Here is a 17,927-nt window from a genome sequence, read left to right as displayed (position 1 = left end):
GGATTACCTATTAGATTGAGCTTTTCTGTGTCACACATTTTCAACTGCTCACGTGACCTATGCGCTGATAGAGCGTGCCGAATTGAATTGAACTGGCCGAGAAACTGGAGGGGAGCAAAGCAGAATGCGGTGAAAAAAATGAACAAAAGAGATAAAGATAATAGAACGTGGGGGACCATTTTGAGCAAAACAAAAAGAGAGAGATTAAGGAAAAGATGAGAGGAGCAATGACGTCATTCACTCACCACATCCCAGTTTTCTTCCTGAATGACCCAAAGTGACTCTGCTGGAGTTTTAGGAGGGATGAGAGACCAGAAGTCTGTTCCCCGCCTCCTCCTCCTCATTTCCTCTCATCTCTTTTGCCCTTGTGCCCCTATATAACCACTGACATAGACCCTGTTTCTCTCAGAGTGGTGCTCGGTGGATAGGATACAGGTGTTTGCCTGTCAGTTTCATACTCAGACAGATTTATTTTTTGACTAGCTGATTTTTCTGAATTTGATTTGCTGACAGCACAGTTGTCGTTTGAAAGATCGGTAATCTGCAGACAGGTGAGCAAGATGAACCAACCAACTCGCATCCTGACATTGGCCTTGCTGCTCCTGCAGCTGATGGACAGCATAGGTAAGATCTGCTGATGTTTTTAATGATTTTGAAGTGGAAATGCAGAGTTGTCAGAGTGGGAAAACTGAGACTGTGGTCTATGAAAACTGTGAAGTGTAAGGATGAAATTATTCAAGAAAACTATGCTTTATTGAGAGACACATCCACAGAGCGTTGGAGTGTTTAAACTGGATTTACTGGGGGGAGATGTGTTGTGCATGTCATTCAACTGCTGTCTGTTAAATGTTTAACAATGAACTAAAAAGTCCTGATAGGTGATTTAGGAACAACAGTGTTACTGTGTTTGCTTTGGATGAGATGTTGCTCTGTGTTTTTCTTCTTCCAAAGAGAGGAAAAACATCCCAGACTAAAACCAATCTCCTCTCCTGTCTTCTCCTCCAGATGCTAAAATGAGCATCATTTCCACTAAACTAGATATTAAAGTTGGAGATGAGATCTTGCTGTTGTGTAAAGGTGAGTCGTTTATATTTCTTATCTAATTGAAACGATTCAGCATGAACATATTTTGCAATCCAGCTTTATACTCTTGTGAAGGTATTAAAATAAGGCTACAAATTATATTTTTTTCCCCTCTCTTTTTCTTTTTGACCTTCTTGTCTCTCCTCTCAGCTGGAGCAGAGGGAGACATAACCTGGCAAAAGGATGGGGAGGACATAGATGATGAAGAGATTGTGAATAAGTTGGACGAGGCCTCCTCCAAATTGGTAATTAAGAAGGCTACAATGCAGGATGCTGGCAGGTACACCTGCCACTGCGATTTTGACAGCGGACATAAAGATGATGCTCAGATACAGCTGTTTGTTTATGGTACGTAACAGCTGGCGGCACTTTTTCCATTTAAACTTTAAACTCAGTAAAATGTATGCTAGGACTTGTTGCTTTATCCTTAATCTTTTCCTCTTCTGTCAGATGGGCCATCCTTTGGAAGCACTAAGACCTACCATGAGTTTCTGGAGGGTACAGATGGGCTGGTACCCTGCCTGGTGACTGGACAGCCACAGGTGGATGTTCAGTGGTTTAAGAACCAGCAAGAAATCTCTAATGGTAAGAGCAAAAAATGGGAACATAGGACCTGATGCTACCCTGCAATATGAAGGCTTGCTTTGTGATTTAAAAAGAGCGTTTTGTGAACCTTTTGTGAACATTCAGTTTCCCAAGCAAACTCTCCTGTAAACTTTAGAGTCGTAATAAGCAAAAGTTAGTGTATGACTATCATAGCCAAAGCTGCTCTAATCAATATTTCTGCATCAAAATAGTTTTTAGTTAATTTTTTCTGCCTTTCTTCTCTTGCTTCAGTGGGAGGGCATATGCGTAAGCAGTCTGATAACACGCGCCGTATTGAAAAGGTGAAGAGAGAGGATGCTGGGACATACGTGTGCAGAGCTCAGATCAGAGGGAGGCCGTCAATCTTTATGGAACTCTCTGTTTCTGTTGTTGTCAATGGTAAGTGACTGTTTTGCACCAACACATTCATGAGGCTGAATTATTATCATCACTTCCTCTTAGAGTTTTAGAATGAGATTAACAAACAAAAAAAACCCACCTGAAAATGTACTGAAACTCAACCCTCTCCTGCAGCTCCCCCGACTGTGAGACTGAGAGAAGAGGTGAAGAAAGTGTTGGCTGGACCTGAAACTAACGTCTCTTTGTTGTGTTTGGTGGACGGTCTGCCACAACCCAACATCACCTGGACCATGTAAGACCACATTTTATGATTTAATAATAAAAATCAAATGTATGGGCTGAACACGATCTGAGCACGTTACATCCCTCTCTCTAACGGCATCACAAAACCTCTAAGGTTAAACTTGTCAGATTTTTCACACAGTTCATCCTTTCCTTTTTATTTAATTCACATATATGCATGCTTGTCACAAAATGTAAATAATGTTGTTGTTGTTGTTGTTTTTATTGGTTTTAATTACCACCATAGCTGAGGGAAAATGTACAATCAGCAAAGAAACTGGGTCACGTTGTGTTGATGTTTGGACTAGTCCCCCTGACGCTCTCCGTCACTAATGTAGCGTGACATCTACACTGTGCATCAGCGGGTGGAGCAGAGTGCACGTGTCTAAGGGGGCTGTGTGTGTGTGTTCCTTGATTTCCAGCTTTATCTCTGCCTCCCTCTCCTGGCCTCGTTTTCTCCATTCCTGATATCTAAACAGTCTCACTATCTCATATTGCATAGCATATTAACATGAAAAAAATAAGCAATTTTCTATTTATTTCATTTTTTCCAGGCCTGTTCAGTTTAACCCCTCCCGTCATCACTTCAACTCAGACAGCAGCCAGCTGACTATACAGTCTGTTGTGAGGGAGGACTTTGGGGAGTACGTCTGCACGGCCACCAACAAGATTGCTGAGAGCAGCGCTACCATCATGCTTCATGTCTTTGGTTGGTTTGATTGTGTTTCACTTTAAAAACAGCTGTGCTAGAAAAACTCTTTTTAAATCTTGCTTCAGCAGTTTGTGTCACGATCATTGATGTGTTTCATTTCAGAGGCCCCCGAGGTGTTTGTCTCAGCAGAGCAGCAGCGTGTGTTGGTGGGTGAGGCTGTATCTGTGTCCTGTAATGTGACTGGCCATCCCCACCCTGAATTACACTGGCTCAACAAGCAAAATGGACAAACACTGGTAAGACTGTATAAACATAAATACTTAGATTCAAACAGCAAATTGTGTAGCTGAATTCAAGGACCTATATGTAAGCACTAATCCTGAATTGAAAAATTTGATAGAGCCCATAATGTTATATGGTTAAATATATGTAATGTTTTTTAAAATGTTTTTACCTTCTGTCTTTTTCTCTCTGTCAGAGTTCAACTTCAGGCCGCGTGCGAGTGGTGGATAATGTGTTGATGATTGATGAGGTGGTGCCCTCTGATGGTGGATTGTATTCCTGCATGGCCATCAGTTCTTCTGCAAATGCATCAAGAGATGTCGCCGTATACAGTAAGACGTTGTCTCTGTCATATATGGTTAAATGGAGAAAGTGCCTTTATACTTTATTTATAACACCAGTGCATGTTCTGTTTCTTTTATATTAATTTGTGTTTTGCTGTTCCCTTTTTCATTTTTTTCATTTTACACCCTAACTTCAGCTCAGCCCGGTCCACCTCTCTACCTGTCAGTCTCTGCGGGTCCAGCTTCAGTCCACTTCTCACTGAAAACCACACCTGTGAGTGGAGGAACACCCATCACAAGTTTTGTCCTGCAGTGGAAAGAAAAACCCACAGAGCAGTGGAAGGAGAACACCGTCCCGGCTACAGGTGAAACACCTCCTCTTTCCAGCCGTGTATATGCATCAGTCATCATTTACACTTTCACCTGCTCACAAGTAAAAGTTTTATGAATGTGTGAATGAGTAGTAGGACTTGAATATGTGCAGTATCTGATGCTGTTTGTGTGTTTTTTGTAGATCCTCTTGTTATCAACCTCAAGCCGTACACTTCGTACACAGTACGTCTCTCTGCACTGAATGCAGTGGGACGTGGAAAGTTCTCTGAGACACACAATGTCCACACACAGGGAATACGTAAGTTCTTCACACATTACCAACATATTATATAAAGCATACATTATATCTCTAATTCATTCCATAAATTTAAATAGGAGTGAATGAATTACTGGTTCACACTGTGCAGGATGCTTGCTGATGTTTTTGTGGTACTACATCCTTATCTGCCATCATTACTTTTTCTTTTCCATGTCATCTTCTTCCGTCTCCTGATATTCACTCGCGCTGTTCATCACATGATGTAATCCACCGTCATCCATCCTCAGAAGGTAAAGTTCTCACAGTTTTTTGCTAAACTAACCTGACATGCTAGTTTAAGTAAATCAGTGAAATGCAGTGATCAGGTTTTAAATATTGTTATGAATTCTTCGTGTTTTTCTTGCGTCGTTCCCACAGGTGAACCTGACAGTCCAGTTCTATCCTCTGATGAGATGAAAATAGAGAGCAACACCTTCTCTGTCCCTCTTAAACACACGGTAGATGGTGGCAGCCCTGTGTTGCAGTTTAATGTTCGATACAGACAGGTAAGAGACAGCATGAGCCTGTCTTTGTGTTTGTCTCCATCAACCCATTTCCCTTGATTAAGTCCTTTGGTTGCTCTGCTGTCTTTAACCAGGATAAAGAAGAGGCTGAGTGGAAGGAACTGCAGATGCCACCTGATGCTGACTCTGTTTCCCTCAAAGACTTGGCTTTTGGCTCAAACTATCAGCTGGAAGTCTCAGCAGTCAATGCCAACGGTTCCTCCATACCTGCCACATTCAACTTCACCATCGCAGAACAGTCTGGTATGTGGCCTCTTGAGATCTGCAGCATATACGGAGCTAGAAGTTATTCTTAGAGTGTAATTTATACATTGAAAAACTGACACTCATACAAAATCACAGCAGATCTACCTGAATAATAGAATTTTCTTGTCAGAATAAAGATGTTTAATGTTTTCTGTTTGCGCATTGAGACTTTTTCCTCTCTCCCACCAGCCAAGAGCGGCATGACCAAAGGCGCTGTGGTTGGCATCGTCATGATCATCTTTCTGGTGGTATTCATTGCTGTCGATGCCACCTGCTGCTACAGAAACCACTGCGGCCTGCTCATGTGCATTGCCGTGAAGCTCTTTGGGCAGAAAGTTCCAGGAATCAAAAAGCTGGAAGAAGGAGGTGAAAAGGGGTAAGTGTTTGGAATAACCTGGAGGAGATGAAGCTTATATCATATATTTCCATGATCATAACTCATATATTTATGTGTTTTGTCTGCAGAGAAGTAAAGCTGAAGGGCATGTCCACTCTGAAAAGCAGTATGCAACAGGTGGGGGTCCCACTCAAGGAAGGGAAATGTGACAAGGCCCCACTCACCAAGAATGAGTACGTTCATTTTCTCCCACACACTGTAAATCTACACAGATATGTCATAAACATGCGTTGAGAATCTCACCGACTACTTCTTTTCGTCTCGCAGGAAAACCCAACCTGATAGAGACCTGCCCAGCATTAATGCATGAGACAAGAAAACAAAGACGGGAAGATTTCATGTACTTTACAAAGAACAGAAGAAGAAGTGAAGTAATGATAGGTGCCATGGGAAAGGGCAAACACTTTAACACTCCGTAGGGGACTGGCTGACTTTGGCCTGACCCAAACCTCTGAACGGTTTCAGTCAGTGGACAGCGATTCTTTGTGCAGCCTCTCGTGACAGCACTGTCCTCTCCTCAAGCTTCTAGCTGACCTGGTTGATACGTGACTGCAGACAGGAGATTAGCAGAAGTTTTTTTGTTACTTTGTCTGCTTTTACAGGGTAATCCTCATGTCTGTGGTTTACAGGCTAAAGCCATTGTTGTTACTTTCTAACTTTACACTTGATTTATGAAAAAAAATCATAAAGACACAACAAAGGTTTGCCTTTCACATTTGAATGTTACACAGGCGTGAGGACCTAGTTCATTTTGGTTTTTGTTACTAACTTTTTATTATTACTGCACTGTGGCAGCTCTACTAACTTATGTCTATGACAAAATATCCTATTAATGTAACACCAAATATGACAACTTTACCATGTGGACTATTTAAAGGGCAATATATACTAAACCTACACATAACCAACCTTAATTTAAAGTATGCTAATTTGTGTTGGTATTTATTGGGTTTAAAAGCCGTACCGTGACTAAATGAGAAATGTTGTAAAAATGAAAAACATAATTGGACTTTTTAGCCAGTTTTGTTCTCAAGCACTTTTTTAGGAAAAGTTTTGAAGCTCTGCTAGTGTCACTGACCACTTAGGGGACCTTAAAATGAGATCCCTCTTTAAAGTACCTGTAATAATAGCCGACATGTATGATATGGTTGCTAGACACAAAACTGATTGATGTAACTCATTTTTGTATTTATGACCAAATTAATGATTACAGGACGCAAGCTGTTCAAACGACAATTTATTTGAAGTATCTTCGAATTTTTGAAGGCGATGCATGTTTGTTTTTATATTATGTTTTTCACTGTACATTCTTGTAAATACATGTTACTTCTTTCTCTTTGTGTTTTATAAAAAACTTTGACTTGGAAAGCAGCTGTATGTCTCTTTTACTCACCAAATGAATGTTTTTCCCTTTTTCCTGGTGTAATTATCTCATACAGTAAAACTATGAACACTGAGAAAACCTGTTTTTTCTTTATTGACTAAGCCTATCACAGTTACATATAACACCTGGCTACTATATTTAGAGAGTTTAAGAATATAATATGTTCCATTAAAAAAAAGCCCTGCATGGAAATGACTGTGCTTCCACAGCTCACTGAGCGCCATGTTCAAATTTAATGTAAATGTATAAAAAGAATGATGACATGTCTCTGCTTCCTCCCACTTTACAAAAGTGAAGCCAAAAGCTTCTACAGTCACTGAACACAACATTTATTTAGCAGTTTTTAATTCCAGATCAACCAAGTATTGACTCCAGTTGTGCTGAATGTATTTCTGACTTAAATCCTTCAAGTAAGCAAGATGTACTATGTACTATAACTCACATGACTACAGCATTAAAAACCTTATTGTTCAGTCGTGGTATGCTGAGCTAATGTTGGTATTTTGATATCCAAGCAACTTTTTTGATACCAACTTTTTATCTTTCTCGAAATCCAGCTGTGTATAAACAGAGTTAAACTGTAGTCTCACTTGCTTTCTTCATGTTTGGATGTTTAGGATGTGATAAACTCCAGTCACGTAAACATCTGTTGACTTCTGAAGAAAACATCAGGACTAGAAAACAAAGAAAAAAGTCTGTCTGCAGATGCAGTGCTGTGTAATAGTGAGTGTGATCAGCATGAGTATGATGTGGCTGCTAATCTGAATTTCTTCTTTCATGTAAATGAGATTGACCACAGTTATGACTGATGGCAGTTTTTTCTGTACAATGTGAGAATGGCCCATCATGTCTAAGATTACACACCACCTGACAGGCAGGCCACAGTGCTTTGTTTTATATAGTGGTGAGCGGCTATGCTGTCTCTATTCCTGTTCACCTCATACACCTCAAACTGTCAGTACAGCTCTGCACTAACTCAGTGAAAGCTTCTGCTTCTGAAAGTGAAAAAGCACTGAAAACTCCTACTTTTACAGAGGGACTATTGAGAGCGTCCTGAGCAGCTGCATCACTGTCTGGTCTGATGATAACTGCACTGTATCGGATCGCAACACCCTACAACAGATAGTGAGAACAGATGAGAACATCACTGGAGCCTCTCTTTCCTCCATCACAGACACTTATCGCACCAGCTACATCCGCAAAGCCACAGGCATTTTGGAGAAACCCTCACGGACACTATTCGCCCGGCTGCCTTCTGACAAGAGGTACCGGAGCATTCGGGCCCTCACTGTCAGACTGACAAACAGTTTCTTCCCCCAGGCTGTTAGACTCCTGAACACTCAGTGACTGGACTGACACACACACACACACCCTCATACACGTCACTACCAAGCACTTATCTGCACAATTTCATACACACACAGACAGCACACCTTCATACACCAAGTTACTTTTTGCACAATGCTCAGTCATTTCTATTGCAGTTGTGTCTGCACTGTCTTGTGTCTGTAACGTTCTGTTCTGTCTTGGTTTTGTTTTTGCATTTTTTGCACATTGCACTTTATGTAGTCCTGCGTTGATTGTGTGTTATATGTCATATGTAGCACCAGGGTCTTGGAGGAAGGTTGTCTCATTTCACTGTGTACTGTACCACTGCACATGGTTGGAATGACAATAAAGCCACTTGACCTTGACCTGCCTATCTCGGGCCAGGATGTTGATATGGAGCAGTATAGATGCCTGAGCATCCACATTAACAACAGGCTGAAATGGAAGACTGTATACATTGACTTTATTCTTCAGCAATTTACACTGAACATTGAAGTTACCATTTTAATGTCTTATGATTCGATTTCTGTGGGCGCGGGGGGGGGGGGGGGGGGGGGGGGGGGGGTTTGGTTTTTTTAGCTCCTTTGTTTTACTTTATTTCATTTATATCTAAATAATTTAACTATTTTCTTTTGAGCATTTTTTTAAAGCTATCTTATTTATGTAACTTTTTTATAGATTGTGTTTTGGCTGATTGAGCACAATAATTTCTTACTTTCAGGAACAATTAACATATATTTTATCCTTTATATAGTAGAACTGTCCATTCATCCATCCATTTTCTTCCACTTATCCAGGGCCGGGTCGCGCGCGGGGGCAGCAGCCCAAGCAGAGAAGCCCAGACCTCCCTCTCCCCAGCCACCTCCTCCAGCTTGTCCGCGGGAACACCAAGACGTTTCCAGGCCAGCCGAGAGATATAATCTCTCCAGCATGTCCTGGGTCTGCCCCAGGGCCTCCTCCCGGTGGGACATGCCCGGAAAACCTCACCCAGGAGGTGCCCAGGAGGCATCCTTGTCAGATGCCCGAACCACCTCAACTGGCTCCTTTCGATGTGGAGGAGCAGCGGCTCTACTCCCAGCCCCTTCCAAATGGCCGAACTTCTCACCCTATCTCTAAGGGAGAGGCCAGCCACCCTTCAGAGGAAGCTCATTTCTGCCGCTTGTATTCGCGATCTCGTTCTTTCGGTCACTACCCACAGCTCGTGGCCATAGGTGAGGGTAGGGACGTAGATTCACCAGTAAATTGAGAGCTTCACTTTTACACTCAGCTCTCTCCTCACCACAACAGACCAGTACAGCGTCCGCATCGCTGCGTCCGCTGCACCAATCCATCTGTCAATCTCCGGCTCTTTTCTCCCGTCACTCGGGAACAAGACCCTGAGATACTTAAACTCCTCCACTTTGGGGCAGGAACTCATCCCCGACCCGCAGTGGGTACTCCCCCCTTTTCCAGCTGAGGACCATAGCCTCAGATTTGGAGGTGCTGATTCTCATTCCCACCACTTCAGGGGTACTGCCCCTGATCTCCACGCAACATTGTAGAGGTGTGTCAACCAAGACAGCCCTACAACATCCAGAGCCTTCAGGAACTCGGGGTGGACCCCGCCCACCCCAGGGGCTCTGCCACCAAGGAGTTGTTTAACTGCCTCAGTGACCTCGCCCCCAGAGATTGGCGGGTTATCCCCTTCGTCCCCAGATTCTGCTTCCACCACGGAAGACGTGCCAGTGGGATTGAGGAGGTCCTCGAAGTATTCCTTCCACTGCCTGGCAATTTTCTCAGTCGAAGTCAGCAGCACTCCACCCGCACTGTACACAGTGCAGGTAGAGCACCGCTTTCCCCTCCTGAGTCGCCTGACGGTTTGCCAGAATCTCTTTGGGGAAGTCCGAAAGTCTGCACTGTTAATAAGAAGTTTATCAGTCCCATAGATGCTGGCCTGTTGTTGTGTGTGTGTGTGTGCAGCGGACGTTGTTATCTATCTGGGTAGATCTGATATGTTTACAACGTGTGAGAGTGTGGTGAAGAAAATTGGTTTACCAAATGTGTTTATTTGTTAAGTCCCCTGTTTTCCTTTCATCATCTCCCCAAGGCGGCTGCCAAACAAAAGAAAGAACTTCTGTCAATAGTAGAGGCCGAGATAAGACCCAAAAATACTCCAACAAACAACTTACGGTAATGCTACATGATGTTACGTGCCAGTTTGCAAACTCTGCATTTCTTTGACTAATTTCCTCCATTTAAATTTAACTAATGAGATTGTTACAATCTAAATGGGTTGACTTTTGACTAAAACCTCCCGAGTCGCCATCAGTAAACTCCACTGTATAAAAATACATTCTTTAAAACAGACACTTTTTTCCCTTCTCTGAGATGTTTTTTTGACAAACAACCACTGATATCTGCTGCTGGCAAAACAGTGTTATATAATGACAACCAAAATAAAAATTAAGTCAAAATAAACAGGACTCAATTCTGGTAAATTTCATAATTGTTAGGTTAGGATGGAATAAAAAATGTCTGCAGATGTTTATGTTATTTCTCTATCTACAGGTAAACTTTTTGTTTTTCATAAAATGGAAAACAAGTATAACCATGTCAGAACAATTATGTGGTTCAATATCATTTACACCACATGTAATGGAAAAAGAAAAGCACCATCCATTCGCTTCCGGTCATCCTTTTCGGGGTCGCGGGGGGTGCTGGAGCCTATCCCAGCTGTCATAGGGCGAGAGGCAGGGTACACCCTGGACAGGTCGCCAGTCTGTCGCAGGGCCAACACACAGGGACAGACAACCATTCGCACTCACATTTACTCACACATTCACACCTAGAGGCAATTTGGATTATCCAATTAACCTATCCCCACAAGCTGCATGTCTTTGGGAGGAAGCCGGAGTACCCGGAGGGAACCCACGCAAACACGGGGAGAACATGCAAACTCCACACAGAAAGATCCCGGCCTGATGTTGGAATTGAACTCAGGACCTTCTTGCTGTGCGGCAACAGTGCTAACCACCGTGCAGATAAACTTATCTAATTAATCACACAGTTCATTCTTTTCTTTTTAGTTAGTTAACATATATGCATGCTTGCCATGAAAGTAAATTTACCTTCATTTTTTCCAGGCCTGTGGAGTTTAACCCCTCCCGTCATCACTTCAACTCAGACAGCAGCCAGATGACTATACAGTCTGTTGTCAGGAAGAACTTTGAGGAGTACGTCTGCACGGCTACCAACAAGATTGCTGAGAGCAGTGCTGCCATCATGCTTCAAGTCTTTGGTTGGTTTGATTGTGTTTCATTTCGAAAGCAGCTGTGCTTTAGTCAGATTTCAGACCAGAAAAACACCTTCTGTCTTTTTCTCTCTGTCAGAGTTCAACTTCAGGCCGTGTGCGAGTGGTGGATAATGTGTTGATGATTGATGAGGTGGTGCCCTCTGATGGTGGATTGTATTCCTGCATGGCCATCAGTTCTTCTGGAAATGCATCAAGAGATGTCGCCGTATACAGTAAGAGTTTTTCTCTGTCATATATGGTTAAATGGAGAAAGTGCCTTTATACTTTATTTATAACACCAGTGCATGTTACTGTTCCTTTTAAATTAATTTGTGTTTTGCTGTTGCTTCTCACTGAAAACCACACCTGTGAGTGGAGGAACAACCATAACAAGTTTTGTCCAGCATTGGAAACAAAAACCAATCACTGACAAAAAGTCATCATTTACACTTTCAACTGCTCACAGGGGCGTAATTTCCAGGGGGGTTAGGGGGGTTACAGTGTCATGCCAAATTGTCATACATCCAACTGCTCTAAGTAAAAAATTCAATCAATTCACATGCACATCAACAGGCTCCCATATCCCAACACTTCCAGTGAGACGGCAAACAACGCAAACAGAACAGACAAACAACAAAACAAAACAAAAAAAGAAATCCAAAAGAAAAGGTAAAGCAGCAGAACTTCTGTCAGTGTAGCCCGGAGAAGCAGTGGCGCCCAAGCTATAAAAGTTATCAGCCACCCACTGAGGCCTACACTTCCGATCAAACAGCGTCGCTCAATTTGTTAACAAAGTAGCCCATATGAGGCTTCTGCAGAAGCCAATAAACAGTGTTGGGGAGTAACGGCATGTACCACCGTTACGTACACTCAACAAAAATATAAGCGCAACACCTTTGTTACTGCTCCCATTCCCCATGGGATGGACGTTGAAGGAAAAAAATGTCCATCCCGGTTTTCCCTCCAAGGCACGAGCGATAAGCAGAGTTCTGTCCTTTCCTTCTAAGATTCCTAATTATTTAAAGTAACACTCAGGTATGCCATTCAGCGTGTTAGTACGAGCTCGGGAGCAGCTTGGGAGAACAAGAAAACAGAGACTGCTTTAGGTTGCCTTCCCAATCGACTCAAAGGTTTATTTAGTACATAACAGCTTATATAGAGGAAAAAAAAGGTTCGTGTGTCAGCAAGTTCTCAGTTCAAACCGGTACAGACCAAATAAGGAAACGTCTTCCTGCCTTGTGAGCAAAGAAGTATCCTGTGTGTAGTTTATCAGTTCAGCTACAATTTATGATCATCCCAGCAAAATACACTCCTAGACATAGAATACAGAGTTCTTTCATTAGTGAATTCTGAAACAAACCACCTGGCCTTTAACGAGCCTTTTTCTAAGAGATAAAGAAAAAGGGAGGATGGGAGTAAGGAAGTGGTCTCGTCTCTGTGGTATTTTCGACCTTGGGGTACCAGCCTGTGAGTCTTACACATTAATTCTTGGGTCACAGAGAAAGAGAAAAACAACTAGTAGATGGGCCTTATTGAGTAACAGTTTTCCTGTATAAAACAATATCCTGTAAATGCTAACCGTGGTATCAAAATATCACAACAGACGTAGAGACCTAAAATTCATTCCAGATACACAATATAACCATCCCTCCCAAACAGTGGTCACAAATCAGTCCAAATGTGTGGTAGTGGGCACATCTGCTATATTGAGATAATCCATCCCACCTCACAGGTGTGCCACATCAGGATGCTGATCTGACATCATGAGTAGTGCACAGGTGTACCTCAGACTGCCCACAACAAAAGGCCACCCTGGAATGTGTAGTTTTGTCTCACAGAAAAATGCCACAGATGCCACAAGCAATGAGGGAGCGTGCAATTGGCATGCTGACTGCAGGAATGTCAACCAGATCTGTCGCCCGTGCATTGAATGTTCATTTCTCAACCATAAGCCGTCTCCACAGGTGTTTCAGAGAATATGGCAGCACATCCAACCGGCCTCACAACCGCAGACCTCGTGTAACCACACCAGCCCAGGACCTCCACATCCAGCAGGTTCACCTCCAAGATCGTCTGAGACCAGCCACCCAGACAGCTGCTGGAACAATTGGTTTGCACAACCAAACAATTTCTGCACAAACTGTCAGAAACCGTCTCAGGGACGCTCAACTGCATGCCCGTCGTCCTCATCGGGGTCTTGACCTGACTCCAGCTCGTCGCCGTAACAGACTTGTGTGGGCAAATGCTCACATTCGATGGCGTCTGGCACGTTGGAGAGGTGTGCGCTTCACGGATGAATCATGGTTCACATTGTTCAGGGCAGATGGCAGCTGAGAATGTCCCAGTTCTTGCATGGCCAGCATACTCACCGGACATGTCACCCATTGAGCATGTTCGGGATGTGCTTGACCGGCGTATACAACAGCGTGTACCAGTTCCCACGAATATCCAACAACCTCGCACAGCCATTGAAGTGGAGTGGACCAACATTCCACAGGCCACAATTGACAATCTGATAGACTCCATGCGACGATGTGTTGCACTGCATGAGGCAAATGGTGGTCACACCAGATACTGACCGGTTCTGGGTCCCCAGACCCCCAATAGCGCAAGAAACTGCACATTCCAGGGTGGCCTTTTGTTGTGGGCAGTCTGAGGTACACCTGTGCACTACTCATGATGTCAGATCAGCATCCTGATGTGGCACACCTGTGAGGTGGGATGGATTATCTCAATATAGCAGATGTGCCCACTACCACACATTTGGACTGATTTGTGACCACTGTTTGGGAGGGATGGTTATATTGTGTATCTGGAATGAATTTTAGGTCTCTACGTCCATCCCATGGGGAATGGGAGCAGTAACAAAGGTGTTGCGTTTATATTTTTGTTGAATGTATTTAAAATACAAAATATGAGTAACTGTCCCTGTACTAACGCTCGGAGCCGCGGACCTGTTTTATATACATGCGGAATAGTTTTCTATACGAGATCGCTGCAAAAAGTGCAGCCTTACCTAATGTCCACCTTACTGTTACTCATTTATTTTATATTAAAATTTAAGAATCTAGTTGGTATTGGTATGGCGATTATCCTTCAGTAATAGTAATAAATCACACAGCAATAGTACTTTCATGTAGTTGTAAAAAGCATGAAAAAATATTAAGTAATCCAAAGTAATCAGAATACGTTACTCTCACTGAGTAACGTAAAGGAATATGTTACAAAATACATTTTAGGGCATGTATTCTGTAATCTGTAGTGGAATACATTTTAAAAGTAACCTTCCCAACACTGCCTATAAACACACTTATTTACCACCAAGTAAAATAATAAATGACACAAAATAAACACATACCAGCAGCGATGGGAGGCTTCAGGAAGATAATCCGCAGGTGATAACATGAGTAACACCAATCAACAAAAGTACAGCCAATTCAGGCTGAGGAAGTCGCAACATGTACGCAACTCCTAACTGTAACACCCAGGGAAGTCAGGTGACCGAAAGGCCGCATGCGGATAACAACAGGTGAGCGATTCAGGGACACTCAGATGGCAGCTACTATTTATAGCAGAGCCATCTAATATGATTGGTTAGTAGTTGGATTAAAAACAAAAGTACTGCATACAGTATTCATTCTGCTACACAGAGAAGTAATGCTGAAGAGCATATCCACTCTGGAAAGTATGCAACAGGTGGAGGTTCCCACACTCGCTTATGAGGTCGGTCAGTTCACAGAGATGAATATGAAAACTGTTTAATATGCTGTAGGCTACAAACAACAAAAGAAGAGAGAGGTCAAATATACTAAAACGGTCTGATTTGGGGGTGAACCAGAGCTCTGCATTTTTGCAGTGAGAGGACGGTGGTTCTGAATGTAGCCTCTTTGTCTTTGACAGCAATGTCCACTCCTCAGGCTTCTACCCGACAACAGGGTGACTACAGGGAGGAAATTCTGCTGAATGTTTTGTTGTTTATTCAATTTGTTCACTGCAGGGGAGTAAACGAGATGAATCAATGCTGCACAGTGAGACCAGCAATTTATTTCATATCAGCAAGTTTTCTAATTATATGTCTCGGTATAAGATACACTGCTGTAATATGCAGACTCTACTTCATCATTCCTGGTACAGAAAGCTTATGTTAGTCTTTTGAAATGTAAGCAGTGAACTTCCTCAGGAAATAACTGATGTCCAAGTCTCTTTTGTCCCAAATTTGTGTGTATAAACAGAGTAAACAGCAGTTCTGGTTCCTTTCTTCATGCTTAAACAGTGATAAAAATGATAAAGTCCAGTTCTGTAAACAGTTGCAGACTGCTGAGCAGAACGTCACAACCAGAAAACGACAAGTGAAACATACATATCTTACTCTTCAGAGAAGCAAACCTGAGAAAATGTCTTTTTCACCACCTAGTGCTGATCTTTTTTTTTTTTTCTTCCAGTATATTGAATAAAATGCAAGGTTTTTCCCCACCCTAGTTCTATTTTTCTTAAATGAAGCTTATGGGAAGGTTCAATGTCTGCTCGCTCCCATATGCTGCCAAATAAATCTAAGATTTATCCACTTTCCCACGCTGTCAAGCTGCTTGTGTCATCGCTGGGCTAGTCCAGTCATCTTCTCTCTGCCTTTTCCCGGCCAATCAACATTCGTGTCACGTACTTAAAATCTCACTGCGCATCTGTCTTTCTCCTTCGCGGACTCCTTTGTGCAACCCACCTCCTCCCCGTCTCCACTCACTCATCACTCAAGCTCCATTCAAGCCACCTTCATCTCCACCACCAGCATTTAGGCCATCTGAGTCTAACTGCCAAACATTTATCTGTATTATTATTGTTGTTATTATTATTAAGTCTTTGTTATTATTTATTTAGTCTAAAATATGTTGGCATAAAAATTTAAAAGGGCTATTGTAAAATTGCTAAAATCAATGTCAAATATAGATTCGATTCTTTCATTGCCTGCTCAAAATTTGCCCAAAACTTTTATTTGAGGCAATTTAATATTTCATTTTTCATGTTTTATTAAAAAGAAACTGACAGGCACAAATTCACTATTTGGGACTCAAACACAGAGTTTGTATACTTGATGTTTTGTGCTGATTAATAAAGTGTCTTGCATGCAAATGCTCCAAATTAAAGAGATGGTCCTCACCTGCATCCATCAGATAGAGGAAGAGAGGGAATCAAGATTACCGCATCCATTACTGATGAACATTTTCACTGTAGCTCTCTTTTAAAATGGCCATATATGTATTTAAATGACTTCTGAATATATGTTTAGTTTTGACCAATACAATCTGTTGATTGTTTCTTCACTTTCTGTGTATAACTTCAGTTACCTAAAAGTATTAAGACAGTAATTTGGTTTAGATTTTCACAGGTCAGATTCGGGTTGCCTGCATTATACACTGGGCTGCCATGGCAAACTATATGCTGTAGTGACATTTTTCCTCCTTCAGTGATTGGTCGCCAACAGCTTTGAAAGTCAAAGCTGCAAAGCATTTGTTAAAGATTAATTAAGATTATTTAAATCAAGCATTTTTTTAAACCTGGACAACAGTGTGTGGCTTGCTCTTTGTCCTGCAAAAGAATGCTAAAAATCCCAATTTGGGGCGTTAAAAATGTAAAAAGAATCTTTAATGCAACATCTATAATCTCTCCTTAGCACCAAGACAGATACAGTCGACTGTTCTTTCTTTTTCTGATTTCCTCTCATAACAAGTTCAACACAGGACCTACAAAAAATGCTTAAAGGTGCGACAAATGTCAAATGTTGAACTATATTTGTTAATAATTAGGCATGTTCTATGCTTTCTATTGTTAGCTAGTTCATTTACATATCTTTGGACTCCAGTCACAACTCTATCTGTGAACACTTGGTCATTATTATAGTCCATGGTTAGACCAACGAAGAAAACTAAAAACAAAGAGAAAAAACTCAATCTGCACAGAACTCTTAAGCACTGTAGTTAATATGTAATGAAAACTATCATCACAGAGAGAAGTGAACAAATAACGACAGAGGTGAAACTACTTCCCATGCGACAATGTTAGGGTGGATCATTAGATGGCAGTATTTCCCCACGATTTTAACTACTGCTCCAAGAGACATGACAAATATTCTTTTGGGCTTTTAAGTAAACATTTCAATCTGTAAAGTCTTTATATTCTTTTGGAGATGACATTTCCTGCACACATTTAATTTGTGTAGAATTAGAGCACAGTAACCAAGTCAAGATTGGAATTTGTACTTTTATTGCTTGATGAAATAATGTGGTCTTTTCCCCAGTAACCCTTGTTAGAGTCCTAAAAGACATAAATATTAAATCTATAGTTAGAAAAAACATCTACTTTATCAATCAATCAATGATTCAATCAATCAATGAATCAATCTTTATTGACAGACGTTTCGTCTATAAAAGGATCATACCCTTTTTTTAAAATTCATAACCACAACTCCATTACAGTATGGAGATTTGTTCTATTAGTACTAGTATGTTAAAATTGCGTTTGTGCTCCATTTACACTCACACTTACGCTTGAATGTTTTTCTTTGAGTAAATCACATCAAACACCCACATCCACTTTATCTTTTTTTAGCCGTTTTTACTTTTTTT

At 41.7% G+C, this 17,927-nt stretch overlaps 2 protein-coding genes and 1 long non-coding RNA gene across 3 annotated transcripts; 2 read left to right on the top strand and 1 right to left on the bottom strand.

Annotated features, from left to right (window-relative positions):
• Nucleotides 1–493: 493 nt before the first annotated feature.
• ncam3 (neural cell adhesion molecule 3) lies at nucleotides 494–4,200 on the top strand. The gene is made up of 11 exons (XM_004568114.3): nucleotides 494–624; nucleotides 1,006–1,077; nucleotides 1,234–1,431; nucleotides 1,534–1,668; nucleotides 1,921–2,067; nucleotides 2,203–2,320; nucleotides 2,865–3,019; nucleotides 3,125–3,258; nucleotides 3,441–3,576; nucleotides 3,726–3,893; nucleotides 4,043–4,200. The coding sequence occupies exons 1-11, from the start codon at nucleotides 561–563 to the stop codon at nucleotides 4,192–4,194; spliced, it is 1,479 nt and encodes a 492-aa protein (XP_004568171.2). The 5' UTR covers nucleotides 494–560; the 3' UTR covers nucleotides 4,195–4,200.
• A 343-nt stretch (nucleotides 4,201–4,543) lies between these two features.
• On the top strand, nucleotides 4,544–6,022 carry LOC143421049 (neural cell adhesion molecule 1-like). The gene is made up of 5 exons (XM_076889808.1): nucleotides 4,544–4,665; nucleotides 4,758–4,926; nucleotides 5,119–5,305; nucleotides 5,395–5,499; nucleotides 5,594–6,022. The coding sequence occupies exons 1-5, from the start codon at nucleotides 4,573–4,575 to the stop codon at nucleotides 5,634–5,636; spliced, it is 597 nt and encodes a 198-aa protein (XP_076745923.1). The 5' UTR covers nucleotides 4,544–4,572; the 3' UTR covers nucleotides 5,637–6,022.
• On the bottom strand, nucleotides 4,859–14,794 carry LOC143421050 (uncharacterized). The gene is made up of 3 exons (XR_013100780.1): nucleotides 14,669–14,794; nucleotides 5,035–5,282; nucleotides 4,859–4,945 (listed from the first exon to the last, which is right to left on the bottom strand). It is a non-coding gene; the product is annotated as an uncharacterized LOC143421050 (long non-coding RNA).
• Nucleotides 14,795–17,927: the final 3,133 nt, after the last annotated feature.

Source organism: Maylandia zebra, linkage group LG11 (assembly GCF_041146795.1).
Source record: "Maylandia zebra isolate NMK-2024a linkage group LG11, Mzebra_GT3a, whole genome shotgun sequence".
Taxonomy (NCBI): Eukaryota; Metazoa; Chordata; class Actinopteri; order Cichliformes; family Cichlidae; genus Maylandia; species Maylandia zebra.
The sequence above is the reverse complement of the archived record's forward strand: the minus strand, read 5'-3'. Positions and strand labels throughout refer to the sequence as shown.